The sequence below is a fragment of the Oncorhynchus tshawytscha genome, linkage group LG01, assembly GCF_018296145.1.
Source record: "Oncorhynchus tshawytscha isolate Ot180627B linkage group LG01, Otsh_v2.0, whole genome shotgun sequence".
Lineage (NCBI taxonomy): Eukaryota > Metazoa > Chordata > Actinopteri > Salmoniformes > Salmonidae > Oncorhynchus > Oncorhynchus tshawytscha.
The window spans coordinates 51,100,313-51,118,102 of record NC_056429.1 but is presented as its reverse complement, the minus strand read 5'-3'; the positions used below and the strand labels follow the sequence as shown (position 1 = coordinate 51,118,102).

The 17,790-nt window shown below is 41.9% G+C and overlaps 1 protein-coding gene across 1 annotated transcript in view; it reads right to left on the bottom strand.

The window, feature by feature from the left end:
- The window catches only part of LOC112249919 (brorin-like), a 48,627-nt gene that overhangs the window by 17,153 nt on the left and 13,684 nt on the right, over positions 1–17,790 (bottom strand). Inside the window, exons 2-3 of the mRNA XM_024419694.2 lie at positions 9,241–9,998; positions 6,381–6,510 (exon numbers count right to left, since the gene is read on the bottom strand). Coding sequence (XP_024275462.1) covers positions 6,381–6,510; positions 9,241–9,918 — 808 coding nt within the window. The 5' untranslated portion in view covers positions 9,919–9,998. The remainder of the gene's footprint in view (positions 1–6,380; positions 6,511–9,240; positions 9,999–17,790) is intronic.

Here is a 17,790-nt window from a genome sequence, read left to right as displayed (position 1 = left end):
GACTTTTTCCACATTTTATGACATTACAGCCTTATACAGCCTCATTACAACCTTATGGGGCGGCAGGTAGCCTAGTGGTTAGAGCGTTGGACTAGTAACCGAAAGGGTGCAAGATCAAATCCCCGAGCTGACAAGGTAAAAATCTGTCATTCTGCCCCTGAACAGAGCAGCACTGTTACTAGGCTGTCATTGAAAATAAGAATTTGTTCTTAACTAATTTGCCAAGTTTTAAAAAGTATATCATGGATACATTAGTTTTTTCCCCTCATCAATCTAAACACATAATAACAACAATGAGATAAGGGATGGTGCGGGGGTGCTTTGCTGGTGATTCATTTAGAATTCAAGGCACACTTAACCAGCATGGCTACTACAGCATTCTGCAGCGATACACAATCGCATCTGGTTTGCGCTTAGTGGGACTATCATTGGTTTTTCAACAGCTCACTGTCCCAAAACAGGTGAGTGATGGAAGGAGAGTGATGGATTGTGTTTTGAAGGACAGTGATGGATTGCTGCATCAGATGACCTGGCCTTCACAATCACCTGACCTCAACCCAATTGAGTTGGTTTGGGATGAGTTGGACCACAGAGTGAAGGAAAAGCAGCCAACAAGTGCTCAGCATATGTGGGAACTCCTTCAAGACTGATAGAAAAGCATTGCTCATGAAGCTGGTTGAGAGAATGCCAAGAATGTGCAAAGCTGTTATCAAGGCAAAGTGTGGCTACTTTGAAGAATCTCAAATATTTTGATTTGTTAAAAACTTTTTTGGTTACTACATGATTCCATTTGTGTTATTTCATAGTTGTGATGTCTTCACTATTACTCTACAATGTAGAAAATTGTAAAAAAAATAAAGACCCTGGAATGAGTAGGTGTCCCCAAACCTTTGACTGGTACTGTAAGTATTCAGACCCATTAATCAGTACTTTGTTGAAGCACCTTTGGTAGCGATTACAGCCTTGAGTCTTCTTGGGTAATACGCTACAAGCTTGGCACACCTGTATTTGAGAAGTTTCTCCCATTCTTCTCTGCAGACCTCTTAAGCTCTGTCAGGTTGGATGGGGAGCATCGCTGCACAGCTATTTTCAGGTCTCCCAGAGATGTTCGATCGGGTTGAAGACCGGGCTCTGGCTGGACCACTCAAGGACATTCAGAGACTTGTCACGAAGCCACTCCTGCGTTGTATTGGCTGTGTGCTTAGGGTCATTGTCCTGTTGGAAAGTAAAACCTTCGCCCTAGTCTGAGGTCCTGAGCACTCTGGAGCAGGTTTTTAATCAAGGATCTCTGTACTTTACTCTGTTCATCTTTTCTTTGATCCTGACTAGTCTCCTAGTCCCTGCAGCTGAAAAACATCGCCAAAGCATGATGCTGCCACCACCATGCTTCACCGTAGGGATGGCGCCAGGTTTGTTCCAGACTTGACGCTTAGCATTTAGGCCAAAGTGTTCGATCTTGGTTTCATCAGACCAGATAATCTTTTTTCTCATGGTCTGAGAGTGCTTTAGGTACCTTTTGGCAAACTCCAAGTGTGCTGTCATGTGACCTTTATCAAGGAGTGGCTTACTTCTGGCCACTACCATAAAGGCCTGATTGGTGGAGTGCTGCAGAGATGGTTGTCCTGGTTGTCCTGAGATGGAGTGACCATTGGGTTGTTGGCCACCTCCCTGACCAAGGCCCTTCTCTCCCGATTGCTGTTTGGCCAGGCGTCCAGCTGTAGGAAGAGTCTTGGTGGATCCAAACTTCTTCCATTTAAGAATGATGGCCACTGTGTTCTTGGGAACCTTCAATGCTGAAGACATTTTTTTTGTACCCTTCCCTAGATCTGTGCCTCAACACAATGGGGTAGTGTGTGTAGATTGATGAGGGAAAAATGAATTTAATCCATTTTAGAATAAGGCTGTAACGTAACAAAATGTGGAAAATGTCCTGTATTTGTCCATATGATCATCATGAAACGAGAGATGAGATGATGCCGGTGACCCTCGTATTTAGAAGTTATTTTTCTGTAACAATTGCATGTTTTCCATTTCATATGATTAAAACCCAAGCCCTCAATAGGCTACATTTACCCTTGGCCTAGGCTACTATAATGAAGGCTGGTTCAAAAGCAATGTGTCATGTCTTTATTATCTTGGCAATTTTATGATATCATGCTTCTGACCAATTTATTTAGAGATATTATGGAAAAAGAAAGATACATTTTTTTTAAATACACAATTTCATTAAAAGCCAAACATATTAGAATAATTCACCGTAATGGCTTTAAGATAAGAATTAAGGAGCTGTCTGCTATTTCTGGAGAAGTGTGAATGAGATTCGTAAGATGGTTCCATTTTGTTTATAGAGTTCAAAAAGTACTTGCACTCAAAACCATGAAGAGGAATAACCCAAGCAGGCCGATGTCCAAAAATGATACAATTCATTGATTCCATGCGCAAAAGAATACACAAAGTGAAAGTGCTGTGGTGCTTTTATAAAAAATATATATTTCTTTTAAATAAACAGAGCATACGTTTCGACCATATGCCTTCATCAGTGCTGTACAAACAAATTAAGACGACACGTACTTAAAACACCTGCTGTGTGTAACAAGTGCAACAGGTGCAAGCAGATAGTTAATTAGAGACTGGCAAATAGGGAGTCAATGCTTATTAATATATCAAATAATATATAAAAGGAATTATATATATTTTTTTGACAATTCATTGTCAGATATAATTGGGAAGAGACAACAGTCTGGGCTACATAGCAATACCAGAAGTAATAGATATGGACGGACTACCAGTTTGTGTAGACAACACTAGAAGAAACATAAAAGGTCATTAAGCCCTTGAGGTTTTTAAGGAGAAGATCCATAGGTTACCAGTGGCCAGACGTTTTCATGAGGCTAATCATGTTGTGGTTGATCTTAAATTCTGTGCCATTGACCGCATTCTCAAGCTGCAGATGCCTCAATACGGATGAGTGCCTTCTCCAGTGCGAAGCCCTATGGATCTTCTCCTTAAAAACTCTACACCCACAAGGGCTTAATGAGGAATTGGACCGTGCATGTTTCTTGTAGTGTTGTCTACACACACCAGCAGTCCTGCCCCCCCCCCCCCCAACTGTATTTAGACATAGCCTATTTAAAACAAGCTGTTTTGATTAGAATTTCATTAGAGTTATTCACTCTCTATTTAGGCTTTATAAATAATGCATTCTATCTTGCTTATTGACAACATTCTTGCATGTCCATAGCTCAGCCATAATGGATTTACGGTAGGGCCTAGCCCCTATATCAGTGTGAATGCTATGTTCAACAACTACGACATCGTACCTATAGCGCTACTGCCGGCGCCAAGATGTCCCATTGTGTTAGGTTTGTTAAAATAGAGCCCATACTGTAAGCAACAAAGTAGCCTACTGTAGGAAAATATGAAAAGGTGTTGTCTAACTACACGTTCGCATACGAGGAAACCTAATGTAAGAAATGTGAATGAGGTGGCAAGGGAACCATCGAGGGAAGCAAATGAGCTCAACCAAACATGTGTTCATGTATTTTAATCTCTTTGATCAGAATGACGATGCTGCCTTCTGGCCCAGTAACACAACTTCCTGCATCAACACTGGCCACGTCACAATTATCTGTGCTTCCTAGCAAGGTGTGCACTTGTTCACTTAGCCTCACTGATTTGAATTATTTTAGATTTGCGTAACGTGGCGAATGGGTGCGACTGGGGGCGGCAAAATGTTCACGCATAGTCTTTTTAAAGCAGCTGGAGGTGTGACATTAACAGAGACAAATGAGAAAAAGGTTAACTTCTCAGCTTGACTCAGATACAAGTGGCCTTTACTATAGCTGACAGTGGTCCTCTTACGGACTCAGGATGAGGAAAATGTTTCATTGTCACCAGACAGACCTATGTGGCTACCCAAGTAATAATCTACTGATCCAAGTACTTCTCAATGAAGCCATGACAACATTTGCATTAAATGTAGAGTCAAGTACCACTTGACAATTTTAAAGTGGCACTCTGAAACGGGGAAAATGGTAATGTAGTAATCTTATGGTAATAGAGGGCCTGACGCTGGCCTTGATTTGTCTTAAAAGCATGAAACCACAAAGCTCTTATTGCCTGAATGAGCACATGAATTTGTTACGATCTTTGAATATACATGGACACTACATTCAGTATGTCATAGTTCTGCTAGTCCTTGTGCCTCTTAAATAACTCCTGACTTTGGGGCAAACATTTAAATCCTGACTTTGGGGAAAACATTTATTTACTGTCTAAATCTCTGCACCAGGGAACTTGCAGTAACTATAGTACCCCCATAACACCCATAGAGACAGTATTACTGCTGAAGAGAACAAATGCACATGTATGCAAAAATATCTATTGCAACAATTGCAATTTAAAACAATACAGTACTTAGAAATATATAAAAAATATTAAAATATTGTATTTCTCAAATGTAGTTGACAAAGGTCAGGTGAAGTTGATAAGGTTCATAGTGACCTTTTAACTTCACTTGAAATGCCACACCAACACTGGTTATTTGATGTGTATCAATAAATACACCCCCTCAAAATATTTGTTGGTACCACTTTTCATTGAATGTTTGCTGCTATAGGGTAAATGATATCAAGGTACAGCGCATTCGGAAAGTATTCAGACCCCTTGACTTTTCCCACATTGTTACATTGCAGCTTTATTCTAAAATTCTACACACAAAACTCTATAATAACAAAGCAAAAACATTTCATTTTATTCCAAATATATCATATAAAATAAACAGAAATAAAATATTTACATAAGTAGTCAGACCCTTTATTCAGTACTTTGTTGAAGCACCTTTGGTGCTTACAGCCTCGATTCTTCTTGGGTATGATGCTAGAAGCTTGGCACATCTGTATTTGGGGAGTTTCTCCCATTCTTCTCTGCTGATCCTCTCAAGCAGATCCTCTCAAGCTCTATCAGGTTGGATGTGGAGTGTTGCTGCACAGCTATTTTCAGATCTCTCCAGAAATGTTCGTTTGGGTTCAAGTCCAGGCTCTGGCTGGGCCACTCAAGGACATTCAGAGACTTTCCTTGCGACCTTTCTGTGTCTTGGCTGTGTGCTTAGGGTCATTGTCCTGTTGGAAGGTGAACCTTCACCCCAGTCTGAGGTCCTAACCATTCTGGAGCAGATTTTCATCAAGGATCTCTGTATTTTGCTCCATTCATCTTTGCCTCAATCCTGACTAGTCTCCCAGTCCCTGCCGCTGAAAAACATCCCCACAGCATGATGCTGCCACCACCATGCTTCACCGTAGGGATGATGCCAGACATCCTCCAAATGTGACACTTGGCATTCAGACCAAAGAGTCTAATCTTGGTTTCATCAGACCAGAGAATCTTGTTTCTCATGGTCTGAGAGTGCTTTAGGTGCCTTCTGGCAAACTCCAAGCCAGCTGTCATGTGCTTTTACTGAGGAGTGGCTTCTGCCTGGCCACTCTACACTAAAGGCCTGATTGGTGGAGTGCTGCAGAGATGGTTTTCCTTCTGGAAGGTTCTCCCATCTCCACAGAGGAGCTCTGGAGCTCTATCAGAGTGACCATTGGGTTGTTGGCCACCTCCCTGACCAAGGCCCTTCTCTCCCGATTGCTGTTTGGCTGGGCGGCCAGCTCTAGGAAGAGTCTTGGTGGATCCAAACGTCTTTTTGTCATTATGGGGTATTGTGTGTAGACTGATGAGGAGAATCTTTTTTATTTAATACATTTTAGAATGTGGCTGTAACGTAACAATACAGGGAAGAAGTCAAGGGGTCGGAATACTTTCCAAATGCACTGTATTTAATGTAATGTTGATAGCATTTCCCTTGTTTGTGATAAACAGCATCGCTTTAAGAGGCCACGCCTGAGATGAGTCTCGCCAGCCATCATTCTTTCTGCTGAAGGAAGCTACGTTGCTGACATTGCCATGTTGCATTAGAGTCACGCCAAGAAAAATAAGGGGACACAATCTAGGACATGCTGTCTAAAATCATCTGAAACAACTTCAGATAGTCCACAGTGAGCCAGAGAAACACTCTTATAAGACAGTGTAATTCTTTCAAATCAGAGAGCTCTCACACACTAACCCATGATGCTCAAACCCTGATTTCGCCTTTTATTCACACCAGCATATTGTGGCACCGAACCTAGAATATCTGTTCGCGTTGGAAACAAACAGGGCTGGCTAATAAAGAGTCATACATTATCACATGCACACAATCATATGAATAAATCTAGCACTGCAACCAACTATTGGCAATAATTTGTCAGGCCAATCATGTATGATTTCTCAAAGACATACAGTCAAATCAAAATGGTAAATGAAATGCCGTGTGTTCTGTATTAAGCAGGATCTCTCACCGGTCTTACAGATGGGGCAGCACTGATCAGGCTCATACACTGGGTCCACACACTCTGTCTGGGGGCAAGCTGACACAGAGCACAACACCTCTCCACTCCCCTCACAGCGACACTTCTCACACGGAGACACCTGGGGGCAGAGGGAAAAAGACTGTTTAAAAATCTCTCTCTCTCTCTCTGTCTCTCTCTCTCTCTCTCTCTCTCTCTCTCTCTCTCTCTCTCTCTCTCTCTCTCTCTCTCTCTCTCTCTCTCTCTCTCTCTCTCTCTCTCTCTCTCTCTCTCTCTCTCTCTCTCTCTCTCTCTCTCTCTCTCTCTCTCTCTCTCTCTCTCTCTCTCTCTCTCTCTCTCTCTCTCTCTCTCTCTCTCTCTCTCTCTCTCTCTCTCTCTCTCTCTCTCTCTCTCTCTCTCTCTCTCTCTCTCAAGTACTCAATCACTTGCCTGTCTGGTCCACTAGCCAATATAGGGACATTGAACATCAAACATTCAGCCACAGAGCTTAGAACACAGGGAGGTCCCATCTTACAGCACTTTATTGGAAATACATACTTCATTTGAAGGAGACATGAGTTGAGAAATGAACTTCAGTGCACAATCAACCGAGAATAGGGAAATCAATGTGCTGATTGTGTGCTCAGTTGGAAACAGAAGATATAAGCTGGAAATGTCTTGCTTTGTGAACTAGAGAGAACAGTTTGATTAATGGAGCTTTCCAAGTCTGAAAGTATTGGGGAAAAACAGGGCCCATGACCGTATGATGCAACTTGTGTCGACAATATGCCTTCAACCAAGTCACCCCCCTTGACTGGAGATGCTACCACCGTAGGCTTTAGTCTGAAGCCACTCGTGGCCATGTGAGTGTTTCCTTTTAAATCGGAGAACATAGGTTAATCCTAACAGCATGGATCAAGACGATTGCAGAGCGGCTCGAGCTTCTGACCAGCAGTCCAATGTGAGAAACGGCAAGAGAGAGACCCCACTAAACAGTACCGCCGCAGAACACAGCAATCGACCACAAGGCTCTGTCTGTTGCTTTGTTTCTAAACCTCTAGGCAGGCATCCACAGAGGATAGGAGACATTTACTTTAGTGGAAGTGGGTCTCTCTCTCTCTTTCCTTTCTCGCTTTCTGATCTCTCTCTCTCTCTCTCTGCACAGACTTCTCCCAGGAGAGCTACAAGCTGTGCCTCTCAATACAGAGCTGCTTGTATCACTCTGCATTAACGGAAATAAGTCCCATATTAGATCTAACCTCCTGGTGTGACCCTCCAGTGCTAGCACAAAGGGATGCCTTAAACAGTCACATATAATACCTTTCTTTCATCAAAAATAGAATAGAAGGCTGATGGAATAGTTGTGGATGGAACTTCTAAAATAAATAAAAGAATAAGCCCTCTTGAGGTCTCCTGGGCTTGGCTTAAAATAGATAACTCCACCAAGACCAGAATATATCATATATCAAGATAAGAATATTAACACAATTACTCTTAAGCTTAAACATACTATTGAATTTAGCAGCCCCAAGGAATGTTCAAACTTTGTGTGAATAAAATAAATGCTGACTTTTGCCATCATAAAATGTGCTTCGCTGCTTGTTTGCTTGCTACACTGAAAAGTATTTTGGCATAGTATTCACGATACACTGGCAATCTATCAACAGTTTCCCACATGGAATGTCTACGGAGACCGAAACGTTGGTAACAAGTTCCACTAAAACTGTGGAACATCTAGATTGCCAGCCGATGAAATTCAACTCCATGATTTACAATGGAGTTGAGCAGCGACTAGTGGGGACTGGAGCTCCGACGTCATTTTAGCATCCAAAGAAAAGCTCGCAACTACCCAGAACAATGTTGTGTGCAGAGGTGTAAAGTACTTAAGTAAAAATACTTTATAGTAGTTTTTGGGTTATCTGTACTCTACTTTCCTATTTATATTTTTGACAGCTTTAACTTTTACTTCACAACATTCCTGAAGAAAATAATGTACTTTTTACTTCATACATTTTCCCTGACACCCAAAATGAATGATTACATTTTGAATGCTTAGCAGGAAAGAAATATGGTCCAATTCATACACTAAGCAAGGGAACATCCCTCGTCAAGGGAACATGCCTCTGATCTGGCGGACTCACTGAACACACGTGCTTCATTTGTAAATGTTGTCTGAGTGTTAGAGTGTGCCCCCCCTGGCTATCCTTAAATTTAAAAAAATAACAAGAAAATAGTGCCGTCTGGTTTGCTTAATATAAGGAATTTTAAATGACTTATACTTTTACTTGATACTTAAGTATATTTGAGCAATTACATTTACTTTTGATACTTAAGTATATTTAAAACCAAATACTGTTATTAAGACAGTTTACTGGATGACTTTCACTTTTACTTGAGTCATTTTCTATTAAAGTATCTTTACTTTTACTCAAGTATGATATTTAGGTACTTTTTCAACCACTGGTAGTGTGTAATTCATTTTATGTGACGTCAGAGCTCCAGTCTTCCCACACAAGTTGCCGCTCAACTCCATCGTAAATCGTGGAGTTGCGTTTAATCAGCTACTAGATCACTAGTGTGCTGGAGTTTCTTTTCAATTCAGAGGTTGATCTCTTGAAACACAGACTGTCATAAGAAAACTGTCACAAGAAAACATTTAAATTAAATAGCACTATGAAAGAGGTTGCCTAAGGATGTCATCATCACCTGGGTTGTATTCATGTAGAAAAACGTTTTGAAACGGATAACAAACACTAGCGTTTCTTGTTGTCCGCGTTGAGGTAATCCATTCCCGTTTTGGCTTGTTTTCTTATGTTTGCTTCCTAGAGAATAACACCCTGTCAACCTTTAAAGATATAATTTCCAGACTCACCTTAAACTCTTGTAGCGTTGTGTAGACCTTTCCCCTGAACTCACAGTAGTTCTTCTTCTCCTTGCACTCTGGACAGCACTGGCTGGTGTCCACCCGGATGCAGCGAGGGTGAACTTTGGGACATTCAGGTTTGGCACACAGGGGTCCCTCGTCCGTGCAGAGGCAAGGGCACGTGGAGGGCCCCGGGGTAAACTTCTCCCCGATGGCAAACACAAAGCCACTTTCGTCCATGCAGCCCTTCCCCCTGTAATCTGGATATGCGTACTCGTCGATAGCGTCAAGAGAAAGATTTGTTTCACTCGTGGGACCCTCGTCTACACGGCTCAGGCCCCCCTCTTGCTCTTCCCACAACTCCTGTGATGCCTTCCCACCCTTGGATCCAGCAAGTTTCTGGATGCTGGAGTTTGGCCTGGATCTGTTGACAGAGGTTCTGTTGCTGGCCCCTCTGTTGGTCTCCAGGCCCATGAAGCTGATCTCCTCCAGCTGCTGCTGGGTGCTGTAGCTGAGCGCCCCCACTGAGGCCTGCTGCTTGTCCTGCTTGTCCTCTCTGGCCTGGGTCAGGACAAGCTCCAAGCGTTCCCGGCTCACTGACAAGTCTGCCAGGGGATTACACTGAGTACTGGTCAGAAACAACATAACAAAGAGGACTTCCACTGTCATGGCAACAGAGTGCACCATCTCTCCCCACCACCTGGAAGGTGGGATGACACCTTGGCTTCACATAACACACTTCATATCTCAGGTGTGAGCCAGTCCATCTGGAAAAAGAGGATGAAACTGGAATTAAGTATTTGACCGTATGTAGTCTAGACATTGATATTGTCTCTTAGCCTGGTCCAAATTCTGTGCTTTATAGCAAACTCCTCTTGTCGTTATCATGGCCAAACACTGACCAAGACAATGACCATAGGAGTTGGCTATACAAGCATAAAAATATCTGACTAATTGTCTTCATGTTAGCCCCAATAAGGGTTCTGCTTTTTCATTGCAATACCGGATCCTATCAAAGAAACACCTCACATGACCTAAAGAAAACCTCAGCGACTTGGGCTGTCAGAACGGAGTGCATTCATATTGCCGGTGTCAGGAAATCAATAGGCTTTCTTACACTAACTTCCTTGCATCAAATGCTCCCAGCAGGGACAGACTGTGGAGATAAATTGCCAAAAACGAACCTGAATCTCACTCCCCATCCGGAACAAAGGAAATATAATCAATGGATTCCGGTTCAAATAAAATCAGACTATACGGGGAGAAATTGATTAGAAAAGAGATCATGATTCTTTTCAGGAAGAATGAATTTACTGTAGCTAGAGGACATTTCTAGACCAACTTAGATCACTGAACAGCGTAAAAAGTGTATATTTCTTCATTTATTTCTTTACATTTTTGGGGGACTTGTTGTGCATTGTTTGGTGTTTGTTCGGCATTACTGCATTGTGGGAGCTAGAAACATAAGCATTTCGCTGCACCTGCGATAACATCTGCTAAATATGTGTATGCAACCCCAAAAAATAATTTGAAAAAAATAACAATAAAATTAAGTGTTCCATTATATGTTCTAAATCTATGGCTCTGGTTTTGTACATGTGCAGTGGTCTCACACACCAGGCCTGGGGCCACCAAACTGCAGCTTACGGATCTGATGTGGCATGCAGGCCAGGAGTTTAAGACCACTAAGACCACTTAAGGGAATCAATATTTGTTTCACTATTTTTATTGGTCAAATAATGCCCCCCCTTTTTTTTTTGTTACAATGAAATCTATTGAATTCAGTCATCAAACAATGGTTGTTTTATGACAAACATGCTGTCATAAACAGACAAACTGTCATGACTATATATGACATTGGCTATGATATTATCATGGCACCAACATCCTAGTTAAGTTGTAGCCTTGCAACAAGGCTTGGCTTCTGCGAGCCAGAATGGCTCATGCTGTAGGAGCAGGAGCCTATCTCCAGTTTCTGTAGCGTGAGACAGGGTTTACCCTATGGGTCCACATCTGGTCCCATTTTTACAGTCTTTGGTATGTATAGATAATTAATCTCACTGTGTGTGTGTGTGTGTGTGTGTGTGTGTGTGTGTGTGTGTGTGTGTGTGTGTGTGTGTGTGTGTGTGTGTGTGTGTGTGTGTGTGTGTGTGTGTGTGTGTGTGAATAAAGTTTCCCTGTGTGTACCTTTTGTGAGGCCTTATTCACCTCTGACCGGGGGCAGAGTCACAGACCAGCAAAAGCAGAGAGTCGCTCTCTGACAGTATGACTCGGCCGGGGATCGAACTCCCAACCTTCCAATCTCAGGGTGGACACTAACCGCAATGCCACTAAGTTGGTCTTAGGTAAGCAGGACATACGACAATGAATGCATTAAGATGATGAGTTTCTTTTTTCGTTTCATTACTAATCAAATGATTTGATTACCCAACTAACTTGACATGTTAATGATTTGAGTTTGAATGCCTTACTGTGTTTTGTTTCGACTTTCAATCATGTTCTTAAGCGTAGTATGTTGAGTACATTTTTTTTCTCTCTACTAAAACACTTGCAGTGGGATCAATATTTGTATCTTTGTGTAAAAAGGTGAGATTTTAGCTGTATTGACTTTGACCTGACAATTAGCATTTAAGAATAAACCATTCAGTATTTATTAATATGTCAACTCCGCTGGCAATGAATTCGTTTTCAATAGAGTAGAGTACAACTGCTGTTTCCGAATTAGGATTCTCAAGAAAGAACAGAAGGTATATAAATACTTTAAGCTTTCCCTGAGCAAGTCAGCCTTGTTAAAAAATGCAGTAGGTTAATATAAAGGGAATGAAAAACGTATGTTATCAGTAAGAATAAAAACATAGTATTTCTTAGGGAATACTACATTTTAATAAATGGATGCCCCTGACAAGTAAAATCATGTCCTGGCACCTCAGGGAAGTGTATATTGAGATCAATCAATCAAATGTATTTATAAAGCCCTTCTTACATCAGCTGATGTCACAAAGTGCTGTACAGAAACCCAGCCTAAAACCCCAAACAGCAAGCAATGCAGGTGTAGAAGCACAGTGGCTAAGAAAAACTCCCTAGGAAGGCCAGAACCTAGGAAGAAACCTAGAGAGGAACCAGTCCTCTTCTGGCTGTGCCGGGTGGAGATTATAGCAGAACATGGCCAAGATGTTCAAATGGTCATAGATGACCAGCAGGGTCAAATAATAATATTCACAGTGGTTGTAGAGGGTGTAACAGGTTAGCACCTCAGGAGTAAATGTCAGTTGGCTTTTCATAGCCGATAATTCAGAGTATCTCTACCTGCTGTCTCTAGAAAGTTGAAAACAGCAGGAGATAAGAGATAGAGATAAGGGCTGTGGTCAAGCTCAATTCTAGACAACTCTAAACATAGGTTGAAAGTCCCTTCATGTGTAGTCTCGAACACCACAGCCTCAGACTTCCAGCCTGGGGATGCAGTTACGTCACAATGCAGTACCTTCAGCAAGTATTCAGACCCCTTGTCACGCCCTGGTCTTAGTATTTTGTGTTTTCTTTATTTATTTTGGTCAGGCCAGGGTGTGACATGGGTTTATTTTGTGGTGTGTTTGTGTATTGGGGTTTTTCGTAGGTTTTGGGATTGTGGCTTAGTGGGGTGTTCTAGCAAAGTCTATGGTTGCCTGAGGCGTTCTCAATCAGAGGCAGGTGATTCTCGTTGTCTCTGATTGGGAACCATATTTAGGCAGCCATATTCTTTGACTGTTTTGTGGGTGATTGTTTCTGTCTCAGTGTTTTGTAATTCACCAGATAGGCTGTATAGGTTTTCACGTTACGTTTGTTGTTTTGTATTATCGTGTGTCATTCTTCATTAAAGATGTATCGTATTAACCACGCTGCATTTTGGTCCGACTCTCCTTCAACGGAAGAAAACCTTAACACCCCTTGACTTTTTCCACATTTTGTTACGTTAGAGCCTTATTCTAAAATTGATCAAACTGTTTTTTCCCCCTTCAATCTATACCAATAACCCATATAAAAAAAACTGAAGTATCACATTTACGTAACTATTCAGACCCTTTACCCTGTACTTTGTTGAAGCGATTACAGCATCTATTCTTCATTGGTATGACGCTACCAGTTTTGCACACCTGTATTTGAGGAGTTTCTCCCATTCTTCTCTGCAGATCCTCTCAAGCTATTTTCAGGTCTCTCCAGAGATGTTCGATCTTGTTCAAGTCGGGACTCTTGCTGGGCCACTCAAGGACATTCAGAGACTTGTCCCGAAGCCACTCCTGCATCGTCGTTGCTGTGTGCTTAGGGTCGTCGTCCTGTTGGAATGTGAAGCTTCGCCCCAGTCTGAGGTTTTCATCAAGGATCTCTGTACTTTGCTCCATTTATCTTTGCCTCGATCCTCACTAGTCTCCCAGTCCCTGTCCCTGACAAATTATACTGCCGCCACCATGCTTCACCGTAGGGATGGTGCCAGGTTTGCAGAAATGTTTTGGTGCCCTTCCCCAGATCTGTGCTGTGACACAATCCTGTCTCAGAGATATACAGACAATTCCTTCATCCTCATTGCCTGGTTTTTGCTCTGACATGCGCTGTCAGCTGTGGGACCTTATATAGACTAAAGGTCGACCGATTAATCAGAATGGCCGATTAATTAGGGCCGATTTCAAGTTTTCATACCAATCGGAAATCGGCATTTTTGGGGTCCGTTTTCCGATTGTAAATATATATATATATATATATATATATATATATATTTTTGTTGTTTTATACCTTTATTTAACTAGGCAAGTCAGTTAAGAACACATTCTTATCTACAATGACGGCCTAGGAACTGTGGGTTAACTGCCTTGTTCAGGGGCAGAACGACAGATTATCACCTTGTCAGCTCAGGGGTTCAAATCTTGCAAAGGCACAGTTAATTTGTCCAAAGCTCTAACCATTGCACTCCACGAGTAGCCTGCCTGTTACGCGAATGCAGTAGAAGCCAAGGTAAATTGCTAGATAGTATTAAACTTATCTTATAAAAAACAATCAATCATAATCACTAGTTATAACTACTAATCCAGTTTAGCAGGCAATATTAACCAGGTGAAATTGTAATTTCTCTTGCGTTCATTGCACGCAGAGTCAGAGTATATGCAACAGTTTGGGCTGCCTGGCTCATTGCGAACTAATTTTCCAGAATTTTACGTAATTATGACATACAATGCTTCCCACACATCTGGAGAAGATGGCATCAAACGTCTCGTCTCAGTCACCTGAGATTTCTTTATCTGCTCATGCAAAGTCGCCAAGCAGTATGCAGACGTCGGGGCGGTCCCTGACGATGACGTTAATGAAGTCCACCAGGAGGTGAAAGGTTAGGCTGTCAGAGGGGTTTAGGGACCACAGGCCATCAGCTGCTCTGGTACATCAGGCATGTCCATTTCCTGTTTGATGGGATTTGAATAGAACAGATTGAAGGCTGTGCAATGTAACAAGAATATTTAGACTTAGGGATGCCACCAGTTAGATAAAATACCGAACGGTTCCGTATTTCACTGAAATAATAAACGTTTTGTTTTCGAAATGATAGTTTCCGGATTCAATCATATTAATGACCAAAGGCTCGTATTTCTGTGTGTTATTATGTTATAATTAAGTCTGATTTGATAGAGCAGTCTGACTGAGCAGCAGCAGGCCCGTAATCATTCATTCAAACAGCACTTTCGTGCATTTTGCCAGCAGCTCTTCGCAAGCACAGCACTGTTTATGACTTCAAGCCTATCAACCTAATGGCTGGTGTAACCAATGTGAAATGGCTAGCTAGTTAGCTGGGTGTGCGCTAATACTGTTTCAAACGTCACTCGCTTTTAGATTTGAAGTAGTTATTCCCCTTGCCCTGCAAGGGCCGCGGCTTTTGTGGAGCGATGGGTAATGATGCTTCGAGTGTGGCTGTTGTCGATGTATTCCTGGTTTGAGCCGAGGTAGGGGCGAGGAGGGGGACGGAAGCTATACTGTTACACTGGCAATACTATAGTGCCTATAAGAACATCCAATAGTCAAAGGTACAGTGCCTTGCGAAAGTATTCGGCCCCCTTGAACTTTGCGACCTTTTGCCACATTTCAGGCTTCAAACATAAAGATATAAAACTGTATTTTTTTGTGAAGAATCAACAACAAGTGGGACACAATCATGAAGTGGAACGACATTTATTGGATATTTCAAACTTTTTTAACAAATCAAAAACTGAAAAATTGGGCGTGCAAAATTATTCAGCCCCCTTAAGTTAATACTTTGTAGCGCCACCTTTTGCTGCGATTACAGCTGTAAGTCGCTTGGGGTATGTCTCTATCAGTTTTGCACATCGAGAGACTGAAATATTTTCCCATTCCTCCTTGCAAAACAACTCGAGCTCAGTGAGGTTGGATGGAGAGCATTTGTGAACAGCAGTTTTCAGTTCTTTCCACAGATTCTCGATTGGATTCAGGTCTGGACTTTGACTTGGCCATTCTAACACCTGGATATGTTTATTTTTGAACCATTCCATTGTAGATTTTGCTTTATGTTTTGGATCATTGTCTTGTTGGAAGACAAATCTCCGTCCCAGTTTCAGGTCTTTTGCAGACTCCATCAGGTTTTCTTCCAGAATGGTCCTGTATTTGGCTCCATCCATCTTCCCATCAATTTTAACCATCTTCCCTGTCCCTGCTGAAGAAAAGCAGGCCCAAATCATGATGCTGCCACCACCATGTTTGACAGTGGGGATGGTGTGTTCAGGGTGATGAGCTGTGTTGCTTTTACGCCAAACATAACGTTTTGCATTGTTGCCAAAAAGTTCAATTTTGGTTTCATCTGACCAGAACACATGTTTGGTGTGTCTCCCAGGTGGCTTGTGGCAAACTTTAAACGACACGTTTTATGGATATCTTTAAGAAATGGCTTTCTTCTTGCCACTCTTCCATAAAGGCCAGATTTGTGCAATATACGACTGATTGTTGTCCTATGGACAGAGTCTCCCACCTCAGCTGTAGATCTCTGCAGTTCATCCAGAGTGATCATGGGCCTCTTGGCTGCATCTCTGATCAGTCTTCTCCTTGTATGAGCTGAAAGTTTAGAGGGACGGCCAGGTCTTGGTAGATTTGCAGTGGTCTGATACTCCTTCCATTTCAATATTATCGCTTGCCCAGTGCTCCTTGGGATGTTTAAAGCTTGGGAAATCTTTTTGTATCCAAATCCGGCTTTAAACCTCTTCACAACAGTATCTCGGACCTGCCTGGTGTGTTCCTTGTTCTTCATGATGCTCTCTGCGCTTTTAACGGACCTCTGAGACTATCACAGTGCAGGTGCATTTATACGGAGACTTGATTACACACAGGTGGATTGTATTTATCATCATTAGTCATTTAGGTCAACATTGCAAAGGGGCTGAAAATTTATATAAATAAGGTATTTCTGTTTTTTATTTGTAATAAATGTGCAAAATTGTCTAAAAACCTGTTTTCGCTTTGTCATTATGAAGAAAAAGTCAAGGTGTCTGAATACTTTCTGAATGCACTGTATGCATTTCAAAATAATGACCATTTTGCAATGCCCGAAAATCAGTCCAATCTATTCACAGAACAGAAAAGACCCGACTTGAAAATGAATGGACTCTACCCAGCTGTTACGCCAGTGGTGTTTGGTAGTTGTGAGGTGATTCTGTTCTGTTATATTGTTGTGTATGAGCCAAGAGGCAAAATCCAAGGAGCAAGGCTAAGACTGGGCCGAACGAGGTAGCAGAACGAGTTAGTGATAGTGCCATACAGATAGTGCCGCAGCAGACGGAGCCAATAGTTCATTCGTAAAAGTACTTAATTTGGCTCCGTTCTCCATAACCTCACTACCTTTAACAGCTGCTAGTGCCTGGCTGTCACAGTCCCACGCTGCTACTGCTGCTAGCTGTCCTCTTCCCCTCCTACTTGCCTCTGGATGGCCCTCAGGCTAACCATCATCTCCTTGGTTCTAGTGGCCCTAGTCAGTTGCATGTTCATCTTTGTTTTGCTCATATTCTTTTTTTCTTATTGCCTTTTATCTGTTAGTGCATGTGAGAGGAAATTGCGTATGTGGAAAAAAAATCCCAATGGTTATCAAACAGTATTATTAGCTATTTCTGTATAGCACAGAACAAGCGTGGTGGTTTTTATCAGCACAGAATGAATGGTTCCTCTCTGGCGGACAGAAGACTATCAATGTTTCCGGTGACTTCTAAAGGTGTATGGCCGTTATTGCTCTACTGCGGTCAGAATGAATAAACGTGTGTGGTCTTCATTGTTAAAGAGAGAAGGTTAAGTCATTCCTGTTGACATAGTTTTAATTCATTCTGTTTAAGGTCAAGGCTGTCTTTACATGTCAAATTATTTTTTTATTTTTTTATTTCACCTTTATTTAACCAGGTAGGCTAGTTGAGAACAAGTTCTCATTTACAACTGCGACCTGGCCAGGATAAAGCAAAGCAGTGTGACACAAGCAACAACACATGGAATAAACAGACATGCAGTCAATAACACAATAGGAAAAAAAGTATATATATAGTGTGTGCAAAT